General features: G+C 34.9%; 1 protein-coding gene across 1 annotated transcript; it reads right to left on the minus strand.

The window, feature by feature from the left end:
• Positions 1–3,174: 3,174 nt before the first annotated feature.
• LOC107639036 (uncharacterized) lies at positions 3,175–7,902 on the minus strand. The gene is made up of 3 exons (XM_016342449.3): positions 7,366–7,902; positions 7,091–7,196; positions 3,175–3,483 (listed from the first exon to the last, which is right to left on the minus strand). Exons 1-3 carry the CDS (start codon positions 7,546–7,548, stop codon positions 3,401–3,403), a joined length of 372 nt encoding a protein of 123 aa, XP_016197935.1. The 5' UTR covers positions 7,549–7,902; the 3' UTR covers positions 3,175–3,400.
• Between the last annotated feature and the right edge of the window lie 6,453 nt (positions 7,903–14,355).

Consider the following 14,355-nt stretch of genomic DNA (forward strand, 5'->3'; position numbering starts at 1 on the left):
TTTTATATTTATAAAATAAACCAAATTTTTTCTCTACTAAATTATAGAAAAAATATTTTAAAAAATACATCATTCATTAATATTTTTGAGGAATATGAGAGGAAGTACATAGAAAGGATCTTTTATTTAAATAAAATAAAAAATTATAATCTTCAACAACTCACAGAAATAAAATAGTTACTTCAATGTGAAAGATATACAATTTTGCAACACAGCGGTGATCGAATCAGTTAAGTTATTTGGTCATTAGATTATTGTTTTAACGGGTGAATCACTGATTAAATTAATTATATAATATTAATAGATATTTTATAATTTTGTTTTTTACTGAAGATAAAGAGATTTAAACCCGCAACTTTTAGACGAGTATGAAGAGTGTCATTTGAAGTTTTGAACTATAATTCATTAGCAATAGATATTATATAATTATAAAAAAATAAGTAAATTTATAACTAAAATTAACTCATAAAAATAAAAATAAAAAAATTAACTCATAAAAAATTTAAAATATCCGAATTAAAGTTTTATATTTATAAAAAACCAAATTTTTTCTCTACTAAATTATAGAAAAAATATTTTAAAAAATACATCATTCATTAATATTTTTGAGGAATATGAGAGAAAATACATAGAAAGGATCTTTTATTTAAATAAAATAAAAAATTATAATCTTCAACAACTCACAAAAATAAAATAGTTGCTTCAACGTGGAAGATATACAATTTTGCAACACAGATCAGTTAAGTTATTTGGTCATTAGATTATTGTTTTAACGGGCGAATCACTGATTAAATTAATTATATAATATTAATAGATATTTTATAATTTTATTTTTTACTAAAGATAAAGAGATTTAAACCGGTAACTTTTAGACGAGTATGAAGAGTGTCATTTGAAGTTTTGAACTATAATTTATTAGCAATAGATATTATATAATTATAAAAAATAAATAAATTTATAACTAAAATTAAAATAAATTAAATAAAAATAAACTATTTGATGAAAGATATCTATATGTATTATAATTTGTATATATATTATTAAGAAGCATGATAGCATAGTGATGGTAGATGGTGCTTCTTTCTTTGAGAGGAGGGGTGAAATTCATTACTTTGTAACAAGGGCACTCAAGTTTCAGAATTACCTTAAACTAATAATAAATGAGAACATTTAATGTTCTGTGTAAATACACCGTGTAAGTTGAAGATTGTTCAACCCAACTTACTAAAAAAATAAAATACATATTGCATGAACCTATTATAAAATGAGTGTTTTTTTTTTTTCTTGCAAAAGATAATTACTCATTTTGCCAAAGCCACATGAAATGTGTTTCATTTAAACACATTCAGTTTTCAACACCCTCGTACAAAATACTCTTTAATCACAGACGCATTAATGTTGTGAAATTGTATTTGTTGTGTTTTTAAGCAACTATTTTCACTTTTGCATATGGTTGAAAATAATAATTATTTTATTTTATTTAGAAAAAATACTATAAATTTATATACCTAAATATAACGGTTAACGGTTAGGTGCCTTCAAGATTCCATTAATCTTTCATTTCGGGAGTCTTTTGGTTATCCAAAAATGTTGCAGCGGATTGAAAAGTTGGAATCTCCATCATAAGTTTAGAGAAGCAAATTCTTTTGCAGATAAAGTGGTTTTACATGAACATGATTTAAAATATAATTGTCAATTTGTCATATATTTCCTCTTGCCTCCTTATATTTTTCTTAAGTTCTTTGCAGATTGAGTTAGAACCATGTTTCACAGAATAGTGATCGTGTAATCTGTTTTTTCTTAGACATTTTTGCCCTTTGTTTTTAAAAATAAATATATTTTATTTTCTACGAGTCTACATTAATTTTACCGTTACATATAGTCTAAAATATCATTTTGATTCTCAAAATAATCAAGGTTTTACAAAATAATCATTAAAAGACAGAATAACATTTTGATTTTCCAAAAATAATCTCAATTTGACAAAATACACCAAATATAAATAAATTTAAAGGACTTTAAAAAAAGAAAATAATTTTATCATCTAATTTTGATGATTTTACGCTTAGTTGATATTTTTGACGATTTTTACATGAATGACAAAAAATTGAAAACACATTCTAGAAATCAATTTTTTTTCTAAAATTTTTGTATGTACCTCGTAAATAATTTTCTAATTATTCCAACAAAAAATTAAATCAAATATATAAGTCGTGACACATAAAAGAAAGTAATACTTTCTCAAATAAGAATTATCTTTAAAAATACCAAAATATTTTTTTTATCAGGGACCATTTTATCAAAAATTGAAATTTTTGTTTGTCAAAATTATAGTTTACTGACCGTATGTATTATGAAAAAATGAAAGAGAAACCACAACCATTGGACTTTACTATCAATACCTATCTTTGTTAAAAATTTAATTTGACACTAACATATATAAGCTATTAGTGCTTTGTTTATTTATTTATTTGGTTTATCAGTATTTACTGTGGACAACTGTGAACCAGTAACTAATTTCGTTACCATTTGGATCTCCAATTAAAATTACACACTTAGTTTGGTTGGACAATTGGCTGCAAAATTCTCTCAATTTGCAAAATTGAAAGACCAACACATAACCACTTGATTAAGAAGTTTAATGAGATAATTAGATAAAGCAACTACTAAACCACCCCACCACATTTATTATGTGTTTTATTCATCACCTTCTGTCCTCACATTGTCCATGTAAATTATCAACAAACAAAATCATTTAAAAAGGATTAAGAAAAAAATTATAAAAGATGTGAGTGCAAGAGGGAGTGAGGACTCAGATGAGTAAGGCAAAATGAGCATCAAATCCGGTAACAGAAAAACCGCCAGCAGCAGTTAAGCTGGGCAGTCGTAACACCTGGATCTGCCGCTACATGGTTTCTTCATTGTACCTCTGCTTCCTACATGGCGGACATAGACACTGATTCAAATGTGCTTGTTTTGAATTGGTGTCTATGTCCGCGAAGATTACAGCACTCTAGCAATAAAATTAAGGAGAAACTCTTGCATAGTCCTAAATACACATTTTTTGTTGTCTTCAAAACATAAAAAGTTTTCATAAGTGTTAAAGACGAAAACGAAAATAAAGATTTTTGAGAATAGAAACCAAGAACTTATATAAGGAAGCACATTAAAAAGTAAAAGTAAACAGACTAAGAATTTTAGATTGATATCCAAATCTGAGAAGCAGTTCACATGGCATCATCATGAAATATACAAGCACACGAATGTCCTGCAAAGAGTTTGCGGGTCAGCGAGACTTAATACACATGAGCAGGGCTTTAATTTAGCCGCGCCATAATCACAAAGACAAATTTCCCATTGTTTTCTCTAAACTCCTTTTTTATCACCATCACAATGCAGCTTAGCCGGACTTAAAGAGCAAAACTGCTTTCTGGTCTAAGTAGAAGTAAAGGAAGTGGTTTGTTTCATGAGTCACATATGAACCTGTCACAAGGAGAAGAAAAAAATGGTGCATGAATAATGAACTTACACTAGAAACCAATAATGTCTGACAAAACGAACAAGCAATTTTATCTACAGTTGAATTAATTGTCTTAAATTCATGTGAAAAAAAAAAGGATAAGTGTTTCTATAAGCATATTATGATTTCGCTCCATTTGGTAACTATTTCGCCATAAAATATCATGACTTTGAGAAAGTAGCGACAAAGAAAATATCTCCCCACCATATCACGGTGCTTTTGTGATATGGCAATCTCCAAACAGACATAAGAAATTGTAACATACAAAACAGATCAAAGTGCATCTATAACCCCGGAATTTGTATTTTGTCATCAAGAATAAGACGTGGTGTTAAAAGCTAACAGAATAAAATAAGATCAGGAATGGTGCCATTAAGGAAATTCTAAATCAATCATGTCACTTTGACGGGAAAGGAACCAATCTGGATTATTCTTGAATCCTGTGAAGTTGAAGTGCTTCAACATGAAAATAACGCTAATCCCTCCATTTTCCACTACTATTTCCTACCTCAATAAAAAACATCTAAAAAAAAGGTTGTTTTTCTATTGCAACATCATGTACAAAAGAAAAAACAAGCTTAATAAAAAAAACAGATCATTAACTCCTGGAGTTTCATTTCATTTTCACTCCCCCATGATTCAAATTCTACTTAAAAAGAAAAAAAAGTATAGAGACTTAATTACCATAGTTTTGCAACCACTTGCTTTCTAAACCCTGAAACTAGATCTTAAACCAAGCTTTGGCATTGCAAATCCTTTTGATTTTTCCTTGCAAAAGCCAATTCCCGGTGCTTTTTAAGGCCTATCTAGGATGTTCAAAAGTAATAAGCAACCAAATCAATACAAGCTAAAGCTAATGAGATTCCTTCATTTTCATGCGTAAAGTATGTTGAGTTAAGATTCATGAACAAATACATATGACTGTCATTTCGTCTTTGCAGAATTCAAAATACCGAGTGTCCTTAAGGCTGTTCACATGAAAAACTGTGTTCCACCATACTAGAGTGAGTAAAAGAAACAAACAAACACAATTTTCTGTTCCAACCTTGTATTTCAGCCATCCAGACATCAGTATACTATCTGGTTAAAGAGAAACAGGCAGAAAGCGTCTCAAGATAAATTAATCCTAAGGAATACGAGAATATCTACGACATTGACACTGCAAGTTGTATGTATGCCAACTTAATGAGGTAATATTAACACCAAAGGAATATCTGGAGAAACTCATGATTTAATGAGGGAATATGCTGATAAACACCAAAGGAAGGATACTTTCGAGGTGGAATATTAACCCCAAAAATTGAAATCCTGGACTCAGAAACCCAGAGAATCTCAGTCAGATGACCTTATCAAATCAGCAAGAAGATTGGAAAAGTTGCTTAGAAGCTGCACCTAACTAGTATTAGCAGCACTCAATAGTCAATATCAGCCTAGGCGATTCCTAAATCATTCTAATCACAGCATGAACTAAAGCTAAGCATGCAGCAGCATGAGCTGTGATATAGGCTTGATAAAAGTTGTAACAATGAACAGAACTGTTTGCTGAACTCAAAAGTCAGGAAATCTTATGCATAATCTAAACCACTTATTCTCAGATATAATGAAACTTGCAATGCGTCGATTAAATTCAGTTCTTAACCATAAAGATGATTTTAACTGATACAAGAGGAGAAATGCTGGCACATATTGAGGCAGCTTATATGCAACTGTGTGTACACTACTTTAATAAAAGAGTAAGGGATTCAGAATCGAATTCCTCTCTTATAAACCAAGAGCACTTATATCTAAGTATATTATAATTCGTCTAAAAGATCAGTACTCAAGCTTGTCCAGCTGTGCAATCTTTGAGAACTTTGAATACTAAAGTATTCAAATATTTGTCTCTGTCAGAATCCATTTGCAAGGTATGGTACTCGAGTCCAACATCAGAAGTATGGTGCTCTCTCAAAGTTCTTATCAGTCTCAAAGTTCTTACAAGTCTAATTAACTTCTATCAAACTATGTGCAGTAAAAGAATGTGCGCAAGCAAAGCCAAGCTACTTTGCCAAGTTTAAGGCTCAAGGAAAATAAGAGATATAGCTCCATAAGTCCACTAACCAAAACAGATAGGAGAACCCATCGTATATACAATTGAAAATTTAACCAGCCAGATTATCAAATTGAGCAGCTAATCATTCTAATATAAACATAAAATTTATAGGAGAGAAATGAAAAACACACCATTTTTTGTAATTATTAGTGAAAATATATCAACTAAAAATGGAAACAATTGAATCAAACCACATCTAAAAGTAAATACCTATACATACCACACCATTATGTTATTTCCCTACAACAGTACAACGTTCAATAATTGAAGGCCTTTTATAACAGTACAAGCAGTGGCTTTCCAAATGGACCATTGACAATTTGATATATATCCACACAAAAATCAAAGAAAGACAACTATTGTGGGGACAAGGAAATAAGAAAAAGACCCCCTACATGTATCATAGAATCACAAAACCACGGCTGGACCTTTGATTTGCAACATAACCATCTTCTCTAATTCAATCCCCATCTCCAACTAAATAAAACTTAAGAGTATGGTCATTAACTCATTAATAATCTACACAATAATTTGCATATCCACGTCCTTTGTGAATACATTTCATTTATTAAGCAGATTCCATCTAACATATCCATTTATGAAATTCACGTAAGAGTTTCCAAGGTATTGGTATCAATTTCGGGGGATCTAAAATACAGAACTCCAGCATTGAATAACTACTTATGCAGCATTTGTCCCAGTATATAAATATAGAGGTTCAAAGAAGTTGATATTGCATACTACCATTTTCTCCTCCAAACGACAAAGATGAAAAAATATCATCTTCACTGCGGTATACTGAGTACAATCAAAGAATTGGGCTTGCAAAACAGAATACTGCTGAAATGCCTGTCACCACATTACATAAGTTCTGGCGGGTCATCAACACCTATTAAACTAGGAGGGATCACTTGTATTCAAACTGCACATAACTCGGAACCATTTTTCCCAAGTAGGACCACAAGGTACTCTCACACTTATAAGTTTGGCAATTTGAACTGCTCATAACTCCTCAATGACTACTAGGGAACAAGGGTTATACAGTCTTCTAGCAAGAGTTGTCTCTCTATGATTTGAACTCACCTCTTCCTCCTAGGTGGTCCAGGTTAATTGCCACTTGCCACCTTAACCAACTCTGTTGAGAAGTTTATCACATATGTAAGATAATGTACACATGACAAGCTAATGTGCAACTACTACATGAAGAAAGGATCTTCTCCTACTATCCAACTCAGGCATTTTCCCCCTGGAGGAGAGAAAGATACTGAAACCAAAATGCACCCCAAACAAAAACTACGTTTCCAACATATAACTAGTACGTTGCTACCATTAACTAAAGCAGAAGCATTAGCAGCAGCAATTCAATTTACAATAACCTTAAGCTTGGATCTAAACATTTCCTCTAGAAGAGAAAGTAGCAAAAACAAGGGTGCACAACAACAAATCTAAGCAAAACCCCAACTTGTGAACAAAAGCCATACCGAAATTGCGACCAACTATGCAATGCCAAGTGGGTCCATGCCTCTTATCGAACTCCTTCTTTATCTGCTCTGCAACATCTTTCTCCACATTGTACTTCTCAAACGCCTGAAGAAGAAGAAGATCCATCATCATCATCCATTCACAAAAAGTTCAAGACTTTACCACACAGCATGATAAAAATAACAAAACCCAGAAACAGAATCCAAAACAACACACAAAAAAACAAAAACCCCAAATAAAAAATTTGAAGAGAGAGAAAAAAAGAGGAACTAACGTTGACGGCGATATCAACAGCCTCCTTTTGCATGTCGGGCAACATATCTGCACTCTTGATGATGACCTTTTTGGGTGGCGGCGCCGGCGCCGGAAGCGCTGGGGGCGAGGGCTTCCGGTCGTCGGGAATAGGTCTCTGCATAAGAGCTCCAGTAATGTTCTTCTTGGCGTCTTCACTGCTCATTTTTTTTTCTTTTTTTTTTTCCCAATAAAACAACAAAAATTCTTCCCCCTCTCTCTTAAGGCTTTGGATTGGGAATGTTTTGTTGTGATAGATTTTAGGTGGGAAGTGAGGGAAGATTGAAAGCGATAAGCCCGCTGCCCGCGTGTGTTGTGTTGTGTAGAGAAGAGAAAGAGAAGCTTCAAGAGAGAGAGAGAAAGAGTTTAAACTAAACTAATAAGCAAAAAGGAAAAAGGAAAAGGTGAGAAATGGAGGAAGAATAATAAAAAGGGGGAATTGCAAGACCATATATGTTGAGGAATTATGCCAAATCTGGGTACAGCTCTATGCTACTTGCCACAACCCATAATGCACTCGAATATAATCCAAGGTAATTTTAAAATAAATAGACAAAATTATACATGAATGAGTTTTTTTTTTTTTTTTGTGACTACATGAATGAGTTTGCGGTGAACAAAAGTATACATTAAAGTTCATAAATAAAAAGATACACTAAAAAATTAATGTTGATGGATAAAAATACATTTTAGGACTTACAAATATATTAATAACATGATATTTTTATTTATCAAAAACGATTTTTCAAATATATTTTAATATTTATTATTTTTTTATGTGTATTTTTGTCCATCCTAAATTTTTCATATATATATTTTTGTCTATTTGCTCCCAATTTTATATATATATATATGCTAAATTTGATTGTTTTAATGATTAATTATTTTATTGAAAAACATACAAAATAATATGTATAAATATATAAATATTATGATTAATTTAGTGACTAATTTTGAATTAACTATTAAGGATCAGTTTAGATTGATTTTTGAAAAATCTACTTATTTTTTCATTTTTTTTAAAAAAATATTTTGTAACATACAAAAATTATTTTACATTTAGATAGACTTTTAAAAAAATTAAGTATTAAAAACGTCTTTTATTTTTGTTTTTTTTTTAAAGCAAGTATTGCTAGTTTTTAGGAAACGCAAATAATTTATTTTTTTTTAATAAAGGTATTTTTTAAAAGACTTATCTAAATAAGTTTTAAATTGAATAAAAGGATTTTATTAAAGAAAGCACTTTTTTCACAAAAAAAAAATCCAAACTAGCACTAAATCCCGAAAGATTTGTACAATGACAAAAAGAACTCTAAAAAATGTTAATGATAATATAGTCTTTAAAAGATTTTAAAAATTAACAAAAATTACCAGATATCAATTGCTCCTATTTTCATTAACAAAAAATGCAGAAGTGATTAACTAAGAAAATGACGTGACAAAAAAAAAAAAAAAACCCTAGCAGAGAAAGAGTACGTACTCCGTACTCAAAGAGAATGAGAGAAGGAGAAAGCGGGGGCGAGCGGTTGAGGGTGAAACACGGCGAGGAAGATGGCCATGCCATCGGAAGAGATAAGGGGGAGAGCGTGGGTGGGTGTGTATCCGGTGTTAAGGAGGGTTCTTCTCGAGAGGGGTTAGAAAAGCCATCCAAGGTCTCTTTTAGAGATAAAGTCATTGGTGCAGAAAAGTCTAAAGCCTTTGCATTAGTAGGGTCTTTATCTGGGGATGGTATCGCGACGGTGACAGGTAAGCAGGGTGATTCTCGTCCACCAAGTGTCAGTTTTACCAAGGAGGCAAAGAGCTGTCTAGCTGAACCTTATAAGGAAGCCATCGTGATCAAGGTGTTGGATAAGTATTATGGCTACACGGCTCTCATGCATAAGTTTCGGATAGTATGGCGCATCAAAGGAGGGTTTGATTTGTTGGATGTGGGATTTGGATATTTTTTGGTTAAATTTGATATTGCTGGGGATCGTGAGAAAGTCATTCTTAGTGGCCCGTGGTTGATAGACAGTCACTATGTTGCAGTAAAGCCATGGGATGTGGATTTTAGGCCATGCGAAAAATTCTTTGGATCAACGCTGGTATGGATTCGAGTCTCGGGACTTCCAATTTGGTGCTACCAGGAACAAGCAATGCTGCGAATTGCTTCTGCAATTGGAATTCCGGTGAAAGTAGATTTGGCTACTAAGCTCGCAGAAAGAGGAAAATATGCCCGAGCTTGTATTCAAATTAATCTTGAGTTGCCTGTAATCAAACATATTATAGTGGAGGGTGTGACTTATGAAGTGGAGTACGAGAGTTTACAGTTGATTTGTGCTACTTGTGCACGGTATGGGCATGATAAATCGTTGTGCATGGAGAAGGAGTCCTTGGAAGGAAACATAAATTCCTTTGGTGATGGAAAAAATAATGAAGCCCCAACACTAGTGCCACACAACAATCATGAGATTCAAAAAGAGGCTGAATCAGAAGCTCGTGATTTGGGTGAGAAATTAGGAGTTGTTAAAGGAAAGGATGTGGTTACGGAATCATTGGCTCCTCACGTGCCTGATGGTCTTGTTAATGAGGCATGCATGGATGATGGAGAGGGCTGGCAACAAGTGCTGCGTAAGAAAAAATTTACAATGGGCCAGTCATCAGGTTTGAAGGACCAAGATGGAAAGCAGCACAAGTTTGGTTCGAGAAAGGTTCCAAGGCCCAATTTGCATGGTGATGGAGGCAAATCAACTGGCATTAGGATGGGGAAGCAAGAAAAACATGAAATTGCGCCATCTCCATCGCGCAGAACTCCTGCACGTCGTGGAATTTCTCTACGGAAGCGTCCTCGGCCTTCCTCCTTGCAGAACTCGCCAGTTGATAAAAATGGTGGCACAACGGAGGAAACCTTAGTAGATGGAAGCATGGCAAGTGCAGTGTCAGGGGGTCCAAAGGTGGCAATTATTGAGGATCAGAGTGTGCCAGTACCGCAGGACAAACCACCTATTGAGGTTGGTGATTCTGTTTAGAGTTTATGTTCTTATTTATTCTGTCCCTATTATTTATGGATAGTTTAAATATGATTGTTTGGAATATTAGGGGTGCTTCTAATAAGTTAGCCCGGGTGCATTGTAAGGAACTTGTTAGGAAATTTAGACCTGTTTTCTTTATTGTGGTTGAAACTCACTCCCCTTTTCAGCATTTAAAATTATTTTGGAAAAGGTTGGGGTATCACTCTGTTGGTATAGTAGAGGCACAGGGGCATAAGGGAGGTATTTGGTTTCTATCCTCTATGAAGGGTGTTTGTTGTAAGTTCATTGATGCTTTTGATCAGGGTGTTACTGTTGAGGTTCACTTTGATAATTTAATTTGGAGGTGTAGTGGTATTTATGGCAGTCCTCAATTTAATAAAAGGGTTCTCCTTTGGGATTATCTTGTTGCACAATCCATGGTTTTTCAAGGACCTTGGATTGTTCTTGGTGATTTTAATGAAGTCAAATTTTCTCATGAATCTAAGGGCTGTCAATTTCTCATCAAAGAGCAGACATGTTTGCTACTTCATTAGGGGATAGTGGTTTGTTTGATCTGAAGACTATCGGGAGGCAGTTTTCTTGGTACAGGAGGGTGAAAAATTATGTTGACATGGCAAAAAAGTTTGATCGAGTCTGTATAAATAGTAGTTGGTTATCTATCTTTCCAGAGGCTTATGCAGAAGTTTTAAATAGGCTTCAGTCTGATCATTGCCCTATTCTGGTGCGTTGTAAAGGTCGTCCTCAGCCTAAAGGGAATCGACCTTTCCGATTTGTTGCTGCTTAGGCTACTCATCCTGGGTATAAAGATATTGTGAACCAGTCATGGTGGTCTGGTAATAGAGGAATTCATAGCAAGCTTTCAGAAGTACAGAAGAATTCACTAGAGTTTAACTCGAAGGTATTTGGTAACATTTTTGTTAAGAAATGTGAATTAGAGCATCAGATTAATTATTTACAAAAGCGTTTGGAAGTGGTGGATAGTATTTATTTGCGTCAGAAAGAGCAACAGTTGCTTGATGATTATAATAATACTCTAGTGCAAGAAGAGCTCCTATGGTTCCAAAAGTCCAGAGAGCAGTGGGTAAGGTTCGGGGATAGGAATACAAGATTCTTTCATATTCAAACTCTTGCGCGAAGGAAGCATAATAAGATTCATGGTCTTTTTCTCAAGGATGGAGTGTGGGAAACTGATCCAGAAGTTCTGAGTCAAGAAGCAGAGTCTTTCTTTAAAAGCTTATTCTGTCATTTGGATGATGTTGATTTGGGTTGCCTTGGTGATGTGCCTCTTCCTTCTCTGAATGAGGAAGCTTGCAATAATCTTACGGCACCAGTTACTATGGAGGAAGTCAAAACAGCTGTTTTTCACATGAACTCTTTTAAAGCTCCAGGTCCGGATGGGTTTCAAGCTTTCATCTTCAAAGAATATTGGGAGATCATTGGTCTTGATATTTGGAAGATGGTTAAGCAGGCATTCTCCGGTGTTACTCTTGATCCGAGAATGTTGGAGACTTTACTGGTTCTCATTCCAAAGGTTGAATCACCGGTATCTATGAAAGATTTCAGGCCGATTAGTCTCTGCAATGTAGTTTACAAGATCATTACGAAGGTCCTTGTTAATAGGCTTCGTCCTCATCTTGCGGAGATTGTTGGCCCGCTTCAAGGAGGATTTATTCCAGGACGAGGAACTCCTGACAACATCATTATTACTCAAGAAGTCCTCCACTTTATGAAGAAGACTAAATCAAAGAAAGGCACACTGGCCTTTAAGATTGATCTGGAGAAAGCTTATGACAGAGTTGACTGGAGGTTTTTAGCTCATACCCTTAAGAGCTTTGGTTTTCCTATTCCTACACTTAATTTGATTATGAATTGTGTCACTGCTTCTTCCTTATCTATTCTTTGGAATGGGAGTCGTCTGAATGGCTTTACTCCTAGCCGAGGTCTTAGACAAGGAGACCCTATGTCACCCTATCTTTTTGTGTTGTGTATGGAGCGACTGGCATGCTTTATTAGTCATCAGGTTGATTTGGGCTTGTGGGAGCCGGTTGCTATTTCTAGAGGGGGACCAAGAATATCCCATTTAATGTTTGCGGATGACTTGCTTCTATTCTGTAAAGCTACAAAGAGACAAGTGCAAAATGTGATGTTGGTTTTAGAGACTTTTTGCAAAGCATCTGGGATGAAGATTAATGTGGAGAAGTCTAAAGCGCTTTGCTCTAAGAATGTCTCTGCAACAAGGAAAGAGGTTTTCACTGGGGTATCCTCTATCAGATTTGTCCAGGATTTGGGCAAGTATCTTGGAGTTACCCTTAGCCATTCTAGAGTGACTCGTTCAGCTTTCAATGGTGTCCTGGATAAGATTCGGAGTAGGCTAGCAAGCTGGAAAGGGAGTTTACTCAATCGGGCTGGTAGACTCTGCTTGGTTAATTCTGTTGCCGCTGCTATTCCCACGTACCAGATGCAGGTCTCTATTTTTCCCAAAGGAATCATTAGTAAATTGGAGTCTATGATGAGGAATTTTCTTTGGAAAGGACAAGTTGATGGAAGAGGATTGAATCTTGTTAGTTGGAAGGTACTGGTTACTCCAAAAAAATATGGAGGTTTGGGGATTAGAGATCCTTATTGTGTAAATATTGCTCTTCTTGGGAAGCTAGTTTGGACTTTTTTCCAGCAGCCAAACAAGCTATGGGTCCAATTATTGGATGCCAAATACCGATCATCTCTATATGACTGTTTTAGTTATCCTAAGAACAAGGACTCTCCCATTTGGAGGTGTCTTTGCAAGGCTTGGAAAGTGTTGAAGGATGGGTTTGCTTGGTGTATTGGAGATTTGAACCAGAATTTTTGGTTTTCTAGCTGGAGGAGAGAAGGACGGTTATCTAATGAGATGGATTATGTCCACATTTCTGATTCGAATCTCCGGATACAGGATATTTGGTCGGTTGGTAGGTGGCATTTGGATACTCTTTATTCTCCTTTATCTCAAAATCTGAAAGATAATATTCTCTCTTACAATCCAGATGAACAAGCAGGTCCGGAAGTGGGTTGGTATTGGAGTGGGTCTGCTGCCAAAATCTATGACTCACGCAATGGTTACTTGTGGTTGTATAAGCAGCTGTTTGGTTGGGAGGAGAGGGAGAATTGGCTTTGGCTTTGGCGTCAGTTTGTTCCGGAAAAGCATAAGTTTTTGGCTTGGTTGTGTCTTAAGGAGGCTCTTCCTACTGCAAGTTTTCGCTTTAGAAGAGGGATGTCGTCATCGGATAGGTGTCCAAGATGTCTTTCTAGCCAGGAATCGGTTATACATTGTATTCGGGATTGTCCAAAAGCTCAGTTTGTCTGGCAAAGGTTGGATATTCCTTGTCATCCTTTGGATTTGAAGAACTGGTTCTTGTATCATAGCAGAGAGCACCCGTTCAAGTTCTTTTCGGGACTTTGGTGGATATGGCGAGCAAGGAATAACGACATCTTTAATCCCCATGAAACTTGGCCTCCGGAAAAAGTCATTTGTCTGTCATTAAATTCAGAAAAGGAGCTTAGAAATATTTTTGAATTACAACGTATGTCCCTTCCCTCTACTCTAAATGGTTTTTGGAATCCCCCATCCATTGGTACTTTTAAGATTAATTGTGATGCTAGTTATTTTGGTTCGGGTGATAGTGTTGGTTTTGCTTGTGTTATTAGAGATTGTAATGGGAGCTGGCAAATGGGGTGTTTGGGAATGATTGAGAGTAATAGTATTCTTCAAGGAGAATTGTTTGCTATTTGGAGAGGATATCTCTTAGCTTGGGATGTGGGTCAACGAGATGTTATTTGTGAGACGGATTGTGTGGAAGCATTTAATCTTGTTACTCAAGATGGTTTTGGGTTTATTGATCCACTGGTGCTCAAAATAAGAGATATCATGCATTGGAATTGGCGTGTTGACTTTCGTTTGATTATGAGAGATGCAAACACGGTGGCAG

The sequence above is a fragment of the Arachis ipaensis genome, chromosome B4 (assembly GCF_059453495.1).
Source record: "Arachis ipaensis isolate K30076 ecotype BB chromosome B4, ASM5945349v1, whole genome shotgun sequence".
NCBI lineage: Eukaryota > Viridiplantae > Streptophyta > Magnoliopsida > Fabales > Fabaceae > Arachis > Arachis ipaensis.